At 37.4% G+C, this 17,660-nt stretch overlaps 2 protein-coding genes across 3 annotated transcripts; one reads left to right on the forward strand and one right to left on the reverse strand.

The window, feature by feature from the left end:
- Positions 1 to 2,274: 2,274 nt before the first annotated feature.
- Positions 2,275 to 10,594, reverse strand: LOC110748792 (transcription factor TGA2.3). 2 transcript variants are annotated; one of them, XM_021948745.2, is made up of 12 exons: positions 10,254 to 10,594; positions 9,860 to 10,030; positions 8,293 to 8,396; positions 7,262 to 7,338; positions 6,974 to 7,117; positions 6,662 to 6,739; positions 6,517 to 6,576; positions 6,235 to 6,312; positions 6,107 to 6,158; positions 4,348 to 4,619; positions 3,469 to 3,717; positions 2,275 to 2,817 (listed from the first exon to the last, which is right to left on the reverse strand). In XM_021948745.2, exons 2-12 carry the CDS (start codon positions 9,955 to 9,957, stop codon positions 2,671 to 2,673), a joined length of 1,359 nt encoding a protein of 452 aa, XP_021804437.1. In that variant the 5' UTR covers positions 9,958 to 10,030; positions 10,254 to 10,594; the 3' UTR covers positions 2,275 to 2,670. The 2 variants fall into 2 exon arrangements, with proteins under 2 accessions (XP_021804437.1, XP_021804436.1); XM_021948744.2 differs by having other exon boundaries at positions 9,860 to 10,007; positions 10,254 to 10,592.
- A 5,991-nt stretch (positions 10,595 to 16,585) lies between these two features.
- Positions 16,586 to 17,660, forward strand: LOC110748790 (uncharacterized). The gene is made up of 3 exons (XM_021948742.2): positions 16,586 to 16,885; positions 16,975 to 17,031; positions 17,568 to 17,660. The coding sequence occupies exons 1-3, from the start codon at positions 16,586 to 16,588 to the stop codon at positions 17,658 to 17,660; spliced, it is 450 nt and encodes a 149-aa protein (XP_021804434.1).

Raw genomic sequence — 17,660 nt, forward strand, 5'->3', positions numbered from 1 at the left:
GGTTGGATACTAATTTGAAACGACCCCTAAAAATTGGATACTTTTATGTAGTTAATCCTAAAAAAATTAAAGAAACAAAGTATTTTAGCATCAAATGTTACCAAGAGAAACATATGAAATTGAGAAATCATGCGCATCCATTAAAATTCTTGCAATATTATGCATTGAAATGGATATGTTAGAAAACATTAAATATGATAATATAATTGATGATTTTGCTTCTAAAACTGCAATAAGAATAAATTTTAAATGATCTTTTGTTATTTTGTAGATGCATATGATTTTGGTTTGCTAAATTGTGGAGGATATTGGTGGTGAAGAATGTGGACACTTGAAGTTTAATTTTTTGCTGAATGTAATGTTTTGGTACTTTTTTTTCCATTGTCTGGGGTTTTGTTCGATGGAATTTTCCTCAAACAAGGTTTTAATGAGGCCCAAATGTTCTTCATTCCCTTTTGTAAAATCTTTAATTTTAATAAAATTAATTATTTAATGAAAAAATATATTTATTAATTTATCTATAAATGGCACACTCTTAAAATTTTACCTTGGGCCTTCAATCACCCAGGGCCGGCCCTAGGGAAGGGGAGCATGCGGCTGGGTTGGGTATAGGGAGAGGTGCTGGGTTTTTTATTATTTTAATTTGTTATTTTATTATTTTATTATTTTATTATTTATTTTTGTTTTTGACTTTTCATTATTATTTAATATAGAGTATTTTTTACAAAAATTATGAATTTGCCCTTAATATTGATGGAAATTTAGATGAAATTCAAAAAATTGACGGCGAGTCCCAAATTGGTCAATTTCATATAGTTTTAAGTCCTTAATTTGTCCCCAAAAAAAAGTCTATGATGTAAATTGACAATTATGATATAGTTAAGGGGAACAACACCGTATATTAACCCCATATTTCGATCCTGTGTGCCCATGAGATAGAAATGGGAAAAGTATGGGGCGCCTTTTCATTTCCAATTATGTGTTATTTTTATTTTTCAGTTTGTTGAACCCTTAGGCCCCCCATTCGATTATGTTTTCAAACCCCCATTTTCATTTTCTGGAAGAGAAAACGCCTCGAAACGTGTTCGGTGGTGCACTTAGCAAAATGCAGAAAACAATTTACAAAACTTTTTTCAGTATTTGCTCTTCAAGTTGAAAAACAACAAAAAGACGTTTCCATGTTTCTGTTTTCCAGTTTAGAAAACACAGGAAACAACATCCGCTTATTTTTCTACCGAATAGAAAAACAGAGGAATTCTTCTCTCTCCCTTCCCACATCGTCACCCTTCCTTAGGGCAAGCAGATTTATTTTACAAGGATTCCAATTCGTATTTTTTAGTTCTAATTTATACATGCAGATTTAGAACCTCTCTCTCTCTCTCTATTTCGTTGCTCTGCTTTTGCTTCTATGAAAATTCTGTCTTCAACCTCCATAGAGACCACAATCATTGCCCAAAATACGGAAGGTTTCATTAGAGAGGCACCAAAGATCTGGAAATTGAACCCATCAAAACCCGTGGCCCCATTAGGCGATGTGCATGGAGAGGATACCATAGCTTTGATAATCAAGCTAAAAAGAAAAAAGAAAAAGAAGAGAGGTTTGCCGTAAGACATGAGAGTTATTGAGAGAGAGAGAATGAGACGTTTTCACTATTTTTGTTTATGAAACTGTTTTCCAATTAAGTTACCCGACGCATTCTTGAATCCTGAAAATGCAAACTCGTTTTGTCGTTCTTATTTTCTGAAAATATTATCTGAACACATTCTCAAAAACATTACCAAACAGCCCCTTAATAATTCAATATATGAAAATGCAAACTCGTTTTGTGTTCTCATTTTCTGAGAATATTATCTAAACGCATTCTCCGAAAACATTACCAAACAGCCCCTTAATAATTCAATATACGCATTTTGGTGGTGTCTTACCCTCTTCTGATGTTCCCACCCCTGGGCTTATTTCCCCACTAACATTTATAATCTCACGCCCCATGGAAATTTCAAAGAGACAATCCATCCGGAACGCGGACTTCCGTCTTCCTCCCCATACCATAATATCACTTGTATATAGTAAAAAAAAAAGAGGAAGTATGCATGCCACCGGTACTGATACTAGAGAATATATGCCTTCTAGGAGTGAAAGGCGGCGATTCATTATAGTGACTCAAAGCATATTTAGTAAAAGGAGACGATTTTCCACCTGTTAGTTTATTCCAATGAAAATTATACAGTAAAACCTAAAATGGCAAACCAATGAAACATCGTAGGCCAATAACATTCAGAGACAACATATGTATATACACGATTAAAGAAGAAGAAAATGCAAACCTTTCAGTCTGACATCATCTGATTTTTTGGTATACAAATTGACATCTGTAACCTACAACAACAATAGCACTATTCTATTCCCTCTCAGTTCTATTAAATAACTTGCATAATCAGATTTATTCATACTATTGTTTTTTGACATAAAATACAACATCTAGACGACCATATGTGACAACCACAACTTTAATGGAGTCTATGAACAATCATGCAACTTCACTGCACCTCAACCAGGTCCGCGAAGGGTATCGAACACCAGAGAATAGCAGAAGTCCTCCTATCATCTAACCATATAATTGCTCTAGTTGGACCCTAAAGATCAACTTCAGATAAAGAATCTAATGCCTCTCACTCTCTGGGCCTGGCAAGCCAAAGAGAACTCAGGGCTCGAAGACGCGAAAAATAGTCATTTATTGCAAGCAGTGCACGAGCTGATTGTCGGGTCGTCAGTATACGATGCATTTGTTGCAGCGTTTGTTGGCGAAGATTGTCAGCCTGGTAATTGACCAAAATAAGATTACAAAAAATTGACGTTAGTAGCATACACATGAAAGAAACATAAATAACTAGTGGCATTTTCAGATGTTTTTAAGGGAAGTCAAGTCCCCAAGGCAAGATTACAGAAGCAAAAATTTTCAAACGGGCATAGCAATCTAAACTCAAGCCAAGTCCCCAAATTTGTGAACCATTTCTGCCGCACGTCTTCCACGAAACAAACTTTTTGAAACAAAAAATTGTTATTGCCTTCAATAATAGAACTCTAGGTTTTTTTTGTTTTTTTAATACAGAGACTACAGACTCAGAGGACAACAGTTTTCTAGTGTTTGAAAAAGAATAAAGAAAGACTAGATATTGTAATGATGAAACTTTAGGTAGAACAGCCGACGAAAACAAATGAAGAATCAAGTAATGTAAGAAAACAAGAGCCTTTTTTATTTATTTAAGGAAACTGTAGAAACAAAAACAATTTGGTTCCATTCCACCCACAAGTTCCAGCACCATACTACATGCAAGTTCCAGATGCGTCACTCAGAAATACCAGCATATTCATGATTGAGTTTTATCTATAGTTCTTGCAATCATCGAAATTCACTGGGATCACACTGCATAAGCAAGCTAGTGGAATCAACTATTAAGGGAATTCACCTGGCGTAGGAAACCCTCAAGAGTTCCTAGCTTTCCCATGGCCATGGCCATTTGACCCATATAGTTTGCTACATTTCCAGATGATCCTGATGGCCCAGGTGAGCCACTGGCCAAGGTTTCAGCCAGGGATTGCTGCAATGCCTCCATCCCTTGTGACAGAGCATCTTCAGCCTGCTGGGATGACTGCTGCAAGTTGTAAATACCCACCAGTTGCTGCTCAGTTAATGGTTCCAATTGATTCACCAGAAGCTGCACCAAAGCCAATACAGTTTAAAATGCGGAGATCTAAAACAATTAGAAAAATATAGGACAGAACAAATACATTATGCCCACATGGTATTCAAATTTAATTTTGAGTAGGTCATTATTCATTTTCTTTAAGAGAATAAAACATCAATTTTGATGACACATTCTTTTAAGTTAAAACTTGAGCACTCAAGAATTTCCATTACTTGCAATCAAGGAATAAATGTATTGTTCATTCCATGGACACGGTTTTGTGGGCATAGCCAAGTGACTCACAACATAGAATATGTGGATTTGAACCCATATACATCCAACATGTCCCTTATTTCCATCATGTATAACGTATTATGGAGAGACAGCATGTCAGCAAGACAGCCCTAACTCAGAATGTCAATATAAATGGTTTCATGTCCGGAGATTATCACACTTGGAGAAAACAAGGAAGAAAAATGTTAAAATAACATCTCATACACTAATAGAAGGATTTATGCAAACACCGCCTGAAACTAAAATGACAAAACCTTTTCTTCTTTTTTTCAAGTTCCAAGAAGATCAAGAGAAAAGTTGCTACAATGCATTACAACTGTATCAAATACTCAACCACAGCAAAGGAGAGTTGAAACTAATTTTCACCTTAAGGAGCTCGGATGAGCGGAAGCCACCAATCCACATGAAACACCTTTCAGCTGGTGTTTTCCACATTCCTGACAAGATGTGGAAAACATCAGCTTTTGCTGCAGTACCCTTCAGTCTAAAAATGTCATCGTAGTGAGCAATGACATTGTCAATAACGGTACGAAGTTCAGTGTCACCCGCATGTGAATTAACAGCAGCCCTCAACTCATTTATCTGCCTGTTGTGCTCCTCTAGCCACCTGGAATATTCCACATCAAATGCCAGAGCTCCTACAGAAGACAAACAATTAAAACAACAATGTTTTACCATCAATTATCAGTTAAGTGGGAACATATATACACATGTTAAATATACGGGCGTGTTCTTATGCCAGGCAGTTTAGGAATATAATGCTCCTGTTGCCAGAATATGATTTTAGACCATTGATTAGCTTGATTCTTGCCTAAATGTCTGGTCCAAATCCAGTCTGACAACATATGAATCTTGTGTTTCCAGACCGTCTGGCAAGAGAATATGACCTCATTATATACACATTTATACACACATGTATGTATATATATACATATCTATACATCTTAGCTTCACTAGCCCCAATAAAGTGAACATAAAACACATGAAATAATCTAATTTATCATGTTAGCAACTACATCCATATTTAATATGACAAACATAGAGAAATCTACAGGACAAACATTTAACCCCAGATACTCAGACCCAATTGCAAACGATCGGGATGCCCAAATAACAGAAAAATCCAAGACAAGGAAGCTGTAGAAGTATCTAACCAAAAATAATCAACTTACTACACACATGGTGATGGAGAGAATACCTAACCCTAAATGTACTGTGGGGGAGATTGATGAGATGACTAGGTTACTGGTTATCCTGGATGGCGTTAGATTGGTTCCCTCTAGGAGGGACAACAGAAGGTGGAAGTTGGATCACTCTGGGTTATACTCATGCCATTCTTTTTGTTCCTTCATTCAGGATAATGGTTCTGCGGAGGAGTTCCCTCCTTACCCTCAAATTTGGAAGGCTAAGACCACCCCCCTCCCAAAGGTTAAAATTCTTCTATGGAAGGTTGCCATTGGAAAAGTAAATACTTGTGACACTTTGCAGAGGCATCGCCCCTTTATGTGCCCTTCACTGGTGCACTCTTTGCAATATGGACGGGGAAAGCGCGGATCATCTGTTCATTCACTGTCCCTACTCCTTAAAGGTGTGTGTGGTCATTACTTCTGCAGGAAGTTAGTGCTGCTTGGGTAATTCCTAAAGGCTGCTTTCATCTGTTATCCTACAAGATTGATGCGCTGGGTAGGGGGAAGAAAGCTAAAGTTCTGTGGGGTTGCTTGGTACATGCAGTGTTTTGGAATTTATGGGTTTGGTTACTCCTGTTTTTAAAGGATTTGGCTGTCTCTTCTATTATGCGAGATTAGTTAGGGGTTGTGAAGTGATGTGTTGCTCTTTTCTTTTTTCCTGGGTGGCCTTTTTGTTTGCTTTTGTCCTCTTTTCCTTTGTTTGTTTTGGTCTTGAGGTTGCTGTTTACTTTTGTTTTGCTCTTGTGGATTCCTTATCCACTTGCTTGTTTCTTTGTTTATCTCTTTGATTTTATAAAGTTTCTATTAAATAAATAAATAAATAAACTTCTTAAACATATATATGCATTTCAAGGCAGGCTACAAAAATATACACAACTGTGGTTATTAAGTCCAGGAAAAAGTAAGAATCAGTAGATGAGATTAATAAGTTCAAATACCATTTCCACTCATCGAATGAGATTGATCTCCAGAGCTTGAAATGAATATTCCCTACAAAATGTAAAACATTAGTATGATACAAAACATCCATTGTCTGCCGAGTGAAAAATGCATATAGGAAACCAACCTGCTGGCGGGCACGCTGAAGCTCTTGCTCAAGCTGGGTTAATTTCAGCCGGCTACTCTCGAGCTGTTGTACATATGCCTGAATAGAAGAAACAGATGGAAATAATGTAAAGGCATACACGAATATAATGTCACTTCCCAGTAGCTACGACTTATAATGAGATAGAGAAAGATTGCACTTAACACATAAGTGCACTGAACTAACAATCGCAGTTAGTCTAATAATAATGACAACAATGTAAAAGGGTAACAGATAATAAATTTATAACATTTGGTGACCTACCTTTTTTCTTAATCTGCTTTTCCTGGCAGCTTCACGATTTTGAGCAAGTCTTCGCAGTGTCTGTAAAACATTGATTCAAACTAGGGTAAGTTGATAATCATGCAAGACAACACTTTAATAATATATTCAGTTGAAATTATCAAACCTTTTGATCACCAGGTTTTTCTTTTGACCTGTCACTCGAATCCGAAACTAGAAGACCAGTCATTTGATTCAGTTCAGTCTGCACAAAAACAAAAAAATTAAATTCACCACCAAAAAACAGCTGAAAATCACAATGTTCTCACATGCAAAATAATTTCCGTACGGGAAAAATAAGGGATATGTCACTTTGAATCCTGGATACAAAAATAACTAAAGAAGTAGGCACTCTTAGAGGAAAACTATATGAATAAAGACGAGATGAACCAGAATTTATAAGCAGCAGATACTGAAAACTGAAACCAAGAGATGTTACCCTCTGATTTTTATCTTCTGTGTCATCTGTTGAAGTATCAGTCCTAGGGCTTCCATCTGCCATACTGGACTCCCCCCAGTTCTCGTGATTGCTACGAGATACAGAAGGCAAATTTGGTTGTGCCTCTTTTTGCAGTGGCAACAGCTGAGATCCACAATACAAACAGATAAGTTTATATCTGAAGATGCAAAAGACTGGATTCCACAATGTGTTCAACCTTATTGGTCTTGCAATCATTTTATTTTATTTTTGTTTTGTTTACTTTAGGAGAGGGTGATAAACAATTACCTTATTTAAAGAGCCAAATTGGGCATCACTACTCCCCAGTGCCTGGCTACTTAATTTATTTTGATTAAATACAGGACCTAAGAAATCCAAAGTAATCAAATCAGAAAAAGGAGTCCGAAGCAAGTAAATACCATAGTACAACAAGAATGAAATATGATCAGAAACTTTCTGCACATATATACATACAGTCCCCTTCTATTGAGGGACACCCTTTAGGGTCCCCTACGAATTTTTTCCAAAGATCCAAACCATCTATTTTTGAAGTCTACATATATAGATCATCCTTGCAAAAAATTAGACAAATCCGAAACCGTTTCAACATCTAATTGTATCCTACAAAATCAATGAACACGGTGAAGCACTTAAATTTCAATAATTCAATTGAGTGGTCAAATGATATCAAATTCAAGTGATTTTTTGTAGAGATAATCATTGAATGAACAGTTTGGATTAGTGAAATACAAAACGGAGTGAGCCCTACAAGGGTGTCCCTCAAAAAAGCTTATTTGAGGAATCCCTCAACTTATATATATACATGCTCGCATTTCACACAAAAAAATTTAAACACAAACACAATTAGAATCATATTTCTGTATCTTACTCCCACGCTAGAAGTTAGATGTGCCTCTGAAGTCACACTTCAGAAAACCAAAGATGATTAGAATTTCGAATATAACAGTAATTTTCAAGCATGAAGTAGGAGTACAACTCAATTAATTGACCGTTCTAATGAGAACCTAGATGTTGACTAGAAAATATTCACAAGAAAAAGCACTAAGCAAATCTTATTCATAACCTTATTTACTGAGTATGGACAGGAAAAGACAAAATAAAGGTTAGCCGTGGCAAAATTAATAGATACGATACGAAATGAACAATCATTCTACGCACGATAGGGCAAATGAATCTTAGAATCAGGGAAAACGTCAGAAAATACTAATGAAATCAGTAACTTGAAGAAACATCCATACAAAAAAAAATGCCAGTATTCCAATCTACTTCTGATAAACACCAAGATATTTGTTACATACTTCTCCCAATGTCAACAGCATCCTCTATGCGAAAACCAAGAGTTTGCTCTAGAGTTCCAAAGTCTGAAATTCGAGATGAACGAATGGTGCTCCCCTCTGTACCACTGAAAGCACATATAGTTAGAACCACGACTACCAAAATTGACAGATGCAATTCAACAAACAAGCCATTAAAGCTATGTTCATTAGCCAGAATGGTAAGACGAAAAAGGCATATTTGCAAATTGTAATTAAACTATCCACTGAGAGACAAATGTGAGAATGTTACGAAACCATCTTCAATCATAATGCAACCAGATGAAGGAACTTGTATAGTCTGAAAATATACACTAATTTTGACATTTCATATCAGGATTGAATGATTAACAGATCCTAATAACCATGAGCACCAAAATTGAACAAAATGCAATTCAACCAACAAACCATCAAATCCATGTCGTTACCCAGAATGATAATGCCAAAAAAGTACCATCACAAATCATAATCCAACTGCCCACTCAGAGACAAATGTGAGCATAAGAAAACTCTCCATAATGCAAACAAACAAAGAAACTTGTACTGTCTGAAAATCTACAATAATTTTGACATTTCATTTCAGTATTGAATTGTTAACAAATTAAAAGCCATGAGAGCCATCTTAAATAGCATATGTCCTGTTTTTTGATTTTGGGATCACTAATCATACTCTTGTAGAAAATAAACTAAAGGAAATGAGACTTCAGTCCCAAAATTAATACTAAATAAAAGATAATCCACCATGACAAGAAGGAAATTTCCAGTAATATTAAAAAATACTGTAACTATGTTTGCTTAATTGAACAGAGACATTTTTTTGACAGAAATTGGGAACAACTCCTCCTCTCCATAATACAGCAATAGCTTCTAGTTGCTCTTTCTTTAGTCCTCTTTGTTGGCTGTATTTTATGTTTAACTACTCAATCCTACATATACTGACAAATCACAGATACAGCCACCTTTCCTCAAATCATTATCTAGACCATTCATACACAATTATGCCAAAAAATCAGTGCGCTATTTGACCAAATTTGAGCTGGTTAAAGCTTCAATCCGATAAATTCCCAAAGATAACTTGTAACTTAGCTTTCTATTTAGCTGTGCATGGTGCGGAAAAGATGGATTAACTTCAGATACTGATGTTATACGCTGTTCAGGTTACATTATAGAAGACTTGGAGAAAGACCTAACATTACTTAAGTGATTGTGGTTCCATTCCACTTGTTAAACCTTAATAATTCTGTTCCTTTCCGGATACTACCAACTAGCAAATAAAGCAAGATATTCTAATTTCAGCGGCATATGCTACCAACATTTGTACTACATTAAAACTCAAATTCATGTTCTACTAGCAGAGAGGCAGAGCCAGACCGCGGCTGTAAAACTAACTGAAAGCCCAAGGAAACTAATTCAGACAGAATTACCATTAGAAAAGACAAACCACTCAAAACCAAAGGAGCTGTACTGCCTATGAAAACTTAAAACATAAGAATACTAAAATAAAAATGGAAAAAATAAGTGGAAATTAATTACAGTGTAAGAGATTACTGACGTGGGATTGGAAGTGGGTACTGGAGGAACAAAGCTCGGCATCTCGGTCACGACTTTATTACCGTCATTTGCACCAGTTTTAACTGTTCTACTGCCCATGGATCAACATCATCATCATCACCACCACCACCACAAACCACCAGAACCACCTGATCCCAAAGCCAAAGAGACCCTTGAACAACCCCCTTCAAAAAATTAACTAAAACACAACACTCTGAAGCTCCTAAACTACAAACTCCTATCTACCCAATTACCAGAAAGATTAAAACTTTACAAAGACATATACACAAATAGAACCCAAACCCCAATCAAAAGCCACGTCCTGACGGGAAAATTGAACCTTCAGAAACCCCACAAGCAGAAATACAACATAGCCCAGTTAACCCAAAGCTTACCAATAGTAGAAACTGTATGAACAAGCCGCCAAGTTTGAAGTAAAACCAAGGCCAACTCCACCAAAGTAGATGAAGAATCAGAACTCAAGACACTGAATTTCCACAAATTAAGCAATACCCAGAAGCTAAAATTGAAGGAATAGCCCAACAAAACCCTAACCCGAGAAGCTTTAACAGGATAAATACCAAGTCCCTTTGACCTTTTGATCGTAATATAGTATTATATACCATCACTTCTCTCTCTAAGGCTGGAAAATTCAACAGGCCCACCTTGAATTTTGAGCAAATATTTTAACTTTATTAATTTTCTTGAAGAGGTTGGAGAGAGAGAGTAGAAGAAGCGTGACGTCCAGATCATCCCAATCTCTTCCATACGTCCTTTTCTTCTCTGCAACTTTTTCCATCTTTCAAAGCTCGCCATTTTTTTTTAATTTCTTTCATTTCTTTTTTGTCTTATTTTACCGCTTTGAAGCATTAGCTTTTCCTCAATTTTATGTAAATACTAGAACTTCCGCGAAAGTTTGACAAAATGTCACACTGCCCCATCTCCTTTCAGCTTATTCTTTTCTTAACCAATTCACTTCATTTAAATTGGTAACCAGATTTCAAACTATCTTTACATAAGCGATTTTGGGGGAGGGGTCGATTACAGGACCTCGAGTGAAGAAATGATTGCTCTTAACCACTTGAACTATAAGCTCATTTCAATTGAGTTTCAAACATTTAATCATACCACATTTTAGTTCAGAAGTCTCAACGCAAATGCATCATAAAATTAATGAAATGAGAGCAAAAATTATATTTAATGATTAAGTTAGATTTTATCTTAATGTGCATATTTTACAAAATACTACATGCAATATAGGAAATTAAATTTTTTAGTAAGAGAATACGATTTTCTCTTTCACCAAAAAAAATACGATTTTCTCTTCAATATATTTTTATTTATACTTACAATTGATAACTTTCCTACATGAAAACTTTTCAAGACCAGTGACCAAAAAAAAAGGGAATTTAATGTTTTTTTTAAAAAGAAAAAAGTTATGCAGGTGGAATTCTGCTTTGTAAAATACGTTGTCCTTGTAGTTGTACATTGTAGCTGTAGGGATAGGGCTGTAAATGTGAATGCATGACCACTCACAACAAGCAAGTCAATTATTGCTTCTAATTGTTCTACAAGATTAGGTAAGCTCGGGAGCTACTAAAATTTAGGGAACTTGAGTGGTTGCTTTCAAAATTTGAAACTTTACATTCTAATTTCTCTTCAACTCCCTAATGTGTGAAGTAAAAGCTTTTAGTGCTTCGGTAAGAACGCTTTCTTTTGAGTTACAACGATATTCCATTCTAAGGGCTCGAGAGGAGTTTCAAACCCAGAACAACTGGGTGATAAGGGGGAGGGCAAACCACTAGGCCACTCCAAGTCCTTAATAGCAACCCTTTCTATATTACAAGATTTCTACTGCTCCAAAATCTGTTGTAGTAGCAAGTAATGGTAGTTTCCTAGTTTTAGTGAAGTTTAAGGGGCGTATGTCTATTTGTTGGAAAAATGTGAATAAAATGTATGTATGTTGTCGTCCAACGAATAGCAGCCTTCAATTCTCGAGTTGCCCATTTAGAAGATCTCATAAGTTTTGCCTCACTGTCTGCAATGACTTGTCTACCCTTTCAAAGCAAAAGTCCAAATTGGTATCTTCGAGTCAAAAAATGCTTGTTTACTACCACCACCTATGATATAGTTGACGCTTTTGCAAATCATATTTTGTGTTGTTCTCTTCTTTATCCCAAAAAAAAAAATTTACTTTTGTAGGAAAATTATGTTGTATAAATAAAAAGATAAACAAAATTTATTTTGTTATTGTTTGTGCAAATAATATATGGGGAGAATATTCGCTTTTAGATTCTTCGCCCTTTGAACTTCTTTCTCACTCTTTAAAAAAGACCAGAGTAAATAAACCACACCCAGCTGGTATTGGCCAACGGCCTTCCGATGCCTAAGTTAATTCGATTGAATCTATGTGAAATAATAGCTAAAAAGGGTGCGGAGATTTCTCTAGGGTGAGAACCGGGTGGCCGGAGCCATGTGGAGAGACAAAAATGGATGCAGCTAGGGATGCCGTCGGCTAGGAGAGAGGGAGAGAGGAGCTTCGACTGTTTTTGCAGCATTTCTGAGCTAGGTTTAGAGTTACCTTTAGTGTTTATAGGAGCCTCGGAGGCTAGGGTTTTGCAAAGAATAAACTCTTATTAGGAAGGAGTTTATTCTTTCCCCAAATTGTAGAGATTGAGTCCATTAGGGATTTGATTGAGATCAAATCTCCTAATTTGATGATGATAATAACTCTTAATTAGGATAATATCTAAATTGGTGGTATTATCTTATTAAATAAAGATAGTATCCCATATTTAAGATATTATCCCTATTTTTAGTATTAACTAATTGACCGAATAAATGAGCTCAATTAATTAACATAAAAGATATTCTTCTTGTCCACGTGGCATCTTGTAATTTGCTCCCGCAGTTATTTATGTATAGGAGTAGGCATATGAGTTGGAAAAATTCAAGTACCGACCATATCAAACCACAAATCTGATTTGGTTTGAAAATCTTTATTTATTTTTATACTTTGTGACAATCTGATCTGAATCAAAAGTTCCTATAAAAACATTCGGGTTCAATAATGCCTAGTCCATTGGTAAATCGAAACATGACAAAATTAATTTTTTTTACTGGGCTTGTCACCTTTTTATTGGAATTTGGAATATTTTAGGTTGTTATAAGGTAGATTTTGATTAACTTATAAAATCCTCCAGTTTTATACTTGAATTAGAACTCTCATTTTGTTGGCACTAAAACTGAACAGATAGAGATGAGTGCAACTTACAAGTGGTGAGGACGATCTAGCAGATCGATTGAATGATAGATGCAGATTCTTCTTGTCCTTGGATGCAGATCCTGAATAGAAGAGAGTTGAGACTCGTAAGGTCTATGGAACTGGTGTGGAACTAGCCTAAGACCCTCTGATGCCAAAGTAAGTTTGTTTCTAAGAGCTCTTGCTGTTGACCATATAAAAGTATAAAAGTCAAACTGAAAAGTCTTACCCCTGTATTGTAGTGGAGGGGCCTATTTATAGAGGGCATTTCGTATGCTCTTAGTACTTAATTTCGATGTGGGACTCGTGGGAGGGCCCTATGAGGTTGACACGAGTCCTTAGATATTTCGGGCGGGTGCTTCGAGGTTGATTCTGCAGAATCGGTAAGGGATACCGATTGTAGGCTGTGTTGGGCCTGTAGCGATCTTTTGCTGCTTTGAGACAATATCATCGGTAGCCGATGCCGATTGTTCGGAGCCTTTGGGCATTTGGGGAGTTTAAGCGATCCACGTGTCAATGGATGAGTGGATGATCAGATATGGTACAAACACATTTCAAGCATTAGGGATGAACTGTGTCTATGACAAACCACGTGAATACGGGTTCCGCCTAAGTCCATGCTACACATGAAAGCCTCGTAGAGTTGCCTTGTCTTAAGAAAAGGCCCATGGACAAGCAAGTCCAGTATGTGGAGTATAATGAGGTGGATTTTGGTGAGAGGTTGATAGTGCAAATTTCTCATGGGAGAATATTCGCAAGAGATTCTTCACCCTTCTAGCTTCCTTCTCTCTCTTCCTCCTTCATCCAAGCAAAATAAACAGAGGTAAATAGACCACATCCGGGGGGTGTTGGCCAAAGGCCCTCCGATGCCTAAGTTAGTTAGATGATCTTCCTCCTTCATCTGCTTGGAATTTTGGCCAATGCTGCCCACCTCAATGTTCATGAAAGGGATAGTGATATGAGGGGGAATGATCGCCTCTGTTTCATATGCCAAGGAAAATTGGGTTTCGCCAGCTGATCTCTTTTTGGTAGTACGATAAGCCCATAGAACTCCAGAGAGCGTATCTACCCATTTCCCTTCAACGCCTTATAGTCTTTTCTTTAGGCAGTCCATCAAAATTTTGTTAGATGCCTATGTTTGGCCATTGCCTTGCAGATATCATGAAGTAAATAAGTGTTGTTTGATGCCATACTTCGCAAAGAATCTTGTGAACTACGACCTATTGTCGGTGACCAGCGACTGTGGGCAGCCAAACCGACAGATGATGTTCTTCCAAATAAATCGCTCCACGTCAACTTCTTTAGTAGACGATAGTGCTTCGGCCTCGATCCATTTAATAAAGTAGTCGGTAGTGATGATCATCATGTCCTTCTTAGTAGGTGTTGCCGGCATAAGACCCACTAAGTCAATGGCTCATTGCATGAATGTCCATGGACTGTTCCGTGAATGGTAAACTTCGGCTGGTAGACTAGGAACTAGCTTGTATAGTTGGCATCAATCACATCTTTTGACATACTCCATGGAATTATGGCGTATAGTAGGCTAGAAGTAGCCTACACTTAGAGATTTATGGGCGAGTGACCTACCTCTAGAGTGGTTGTTGCACTCTCCGTCTTGAATTTGGTAGAGCACCTCAAGTGTTTGAGGATATTTTATACATGTGAGATGAGGATCAGAATATGATATGTGAATGAGCTTGTTGCCTTGCATGTTGTCACGGCTTTCTGTTGGACCTTTCAAGCTTCGGACTTGTCTTTTGGAAAATTTTCATTCACCAAGTAGTCGATGATGGGGTCTAGTGTAACATCCCAACCCAAATGAATTACTGTTTAATTAATTTGTGGAATTTACAATTTTGCCTTGGGAGGTAGGGTCATTTTGGTCACTTTTAAATTTTGAAGGTTTTTGGAGAAACGAGTGGCATGGTTGCGTAGAGCTCGTCGATATGAGTTCATAAACACGTAGTTGGCTCCAATCAGAGTTTTAACGAAGAAATTATGATGTACGGAAGTGTAGTGGCACAACCGTAAATATCGCGAAGTTCAAATTTAAGTACAGGTCATATTTCGTTTCTCTCTCTCTCTCTCTCCTCTACGCACAGCCAGATTTTCAACCGGCAATATCATTGCCGTTCGACCACCAAATTGGACGGCACAAGTTGCAAAATCTTCGTCTCTTCCTCCTTTACACGTCTATACCCATTTCCACCTTCGAAACTTCAAGCTGAAAACTCTTGTTCGTCGTCAGAACTGTTCGTGCGATTTCCAGCGATTCCAACGGCCAAAATTGTCGAACTAGGTATGAAACTTCATCTACTCTTTGTGCTATGCCTGTTTATGTGCTTGGTTTGGGTTAATTGTGAGGTTTTATAGATCGATTCTTAAATTCATTTTTTATCGACGATTTCGACTTCGATTCGACTAGTCCCGGTTAGTTTTTGGCCTTGGTCCAAGAACAAAAGTTGATCCCCAAGTTCGCCTGAACGTATTGGTATTAGTCTTGACCGGTGGTTTGGAGATTTTCCAATCGCCGGAATTTACTCAAATCACCCACACGTTGCCGGCGCATGGACCCCTCTGTGGCGGGCCGCTATGTCCTAAAATAATCCCCTTGTCGTCCCGAGCACGATGATATGCTCAGATTCGAATTTCGTTATCGTTTGACTGTCTCAGATTTACGCATATTAGGCGATATCCGGGTTCGATATGTTCGGACCTTTGGATCGGCCTCATTTCCAAGTATGTTATTCTCTGTATCTATAGGATCATGTAGAAACTCACGGATCGAGAATCAGAGTCCCGAATTCTCTAAATCAATGATTCTAAGGTTACAGAAAATGGTGACCGTCCGATCATGCAATCGGGAACGATCCGACTGCTCGATCGAGACCAAACTTGCAGGACGTGTTAAGTAGACCTTGTCGAACCTGTAGGAACCTTTAGAATGTAAATCGGAGGTCGTGGGCCCGTGGGCCCAGTTGATCAATATGACTAGTTTGACCGGATAGTTGACCAAGGGTCTTTTGAGACCGTCTCATCCCTTGTTAAGTACTAAAATGGCCTTAGGGATTTTCTTAAAGGACATGCACCCACTGTGAGTCGAGAGAGCTAGGGTTTCGATTTAAAGTTTAGTGTTGAGTTTGATTATTAAATGCCCACGTTCTCTCTCCTTCAATGGCAGCATAGGCTACGTAGACTCACACTGGCGAGGCATTATGCATGAAATGTTTCGCACACATCCCGAAAAAACAGTTATTGAAAAAAAGAATAAATAAATAAACACAGAGCTAGTCAAACAAGTTATATAAAGTCCAGAGCCTTTCTCTAAAAGACTAGAGCTTTCTTTTACTTTATGCATTTCTTCTGACAAAAACAAAATTTTTTCTGCATTTCTTCGTCTGACAAAACAAGACTCATTCTCTCTTTTTCAGGATGAAGTTCAGAATCTCAAACCAACCCTAGACTATGGTAGAAGATCAAGATTTGATAGAGGTTGTAGAGAGGTACGGGTACGGCACCCACATATGGGAAGCTGTAGCCAGATTTCTTGGAACAAGAACACGCAGAGAATGTCAATCTCTGTGGGCTGAGTGGCTCGACCCCCAAATAAGAAGAGACGAATGGAGTGAAATGAAGGATACAAAGCTTCGGGAGCTGTCTAGAATAATGCCAGCTCAGTGGCAGACTATTTCAGAGATTTTCAACAGCAGCCGTACTGCAATGGCTTGCCAACTGAGGCACGCATTCATCCTTGAAAACCCACAGGTATGTATTCCTTCAATTTGATATTCGGTTGAAGAATTGTGTTTAGGGTTATGGGCCTTAGAGAATTTTGGGGTTTTTTCTTTTTTCAGAAAATTTTTGGCCAAGAAGGACCATCAAGCTTCACTAAAAAAGCTGGCCCATCACAGGTAAGCATTTCTTGGGCTTTTCAATTTGATTTCTGGTTCTCAAATTGTTATTAGAAGTTATGTTCTTTGTCTTTTGAGAATTGGTTGGGATTTTAAGGTTATGGGTTTTTTGTTCTAAAAATAACTCTCCATGAAAGCCCAAGGCAGAAAAGCTAAATGGCCCAAAGAGGAACCCACTAGAAGCATACACCGCCCAAAGTTGTCCTCAACGGCAAAATTGACAAATATTTACGCATAAGACAAAAGGTCATCAAAATACGGTCAAATAGGTGTTTTCCCTTCTTTAGTCGTAGTGAAACGAACACGAAGTGAACCTCATTTTCCCTTCCCAGAAATCCAACAACTCAACAAAACCTACCAAGGTATGCTCTGGGATTTGGTTATTCTATTTTGAGAAAATTAGGTTTAGGGTTATGGAGTTAAGTTGATTTCAGGTTCTGGGTTTGTTAATTTGATGTTTGATTCGTTGAGACTTCTTGTATTTAGATTTAGGGTTTTGGAATTATTGATTTGATTTTTTGGGTTTTTGTGTATAGAGAACCAACAATCAGCCGAAATCAGGGGAGAAGAAGCTTTTCTTGAAGCGTTCAACTCCAAGGATCAAAATTGATTTGGGTTTTGATGAATAA

The sequence above is a fragment of the Prunus avium genome, chromosome 7 (genome assembly GCF_965620075.1).
Source record: "Prunus avium chromosome 7, drPruAviu1.hap1.1, whole genome shotgun sequence".
Taxonomy (NCBI): domain Eukaryota; kingdom Viridiplantae; phylum Streptophyta; class Magnoliopsida; order Rosales; family Rosaceae; genus Prunus; species Prunus avium.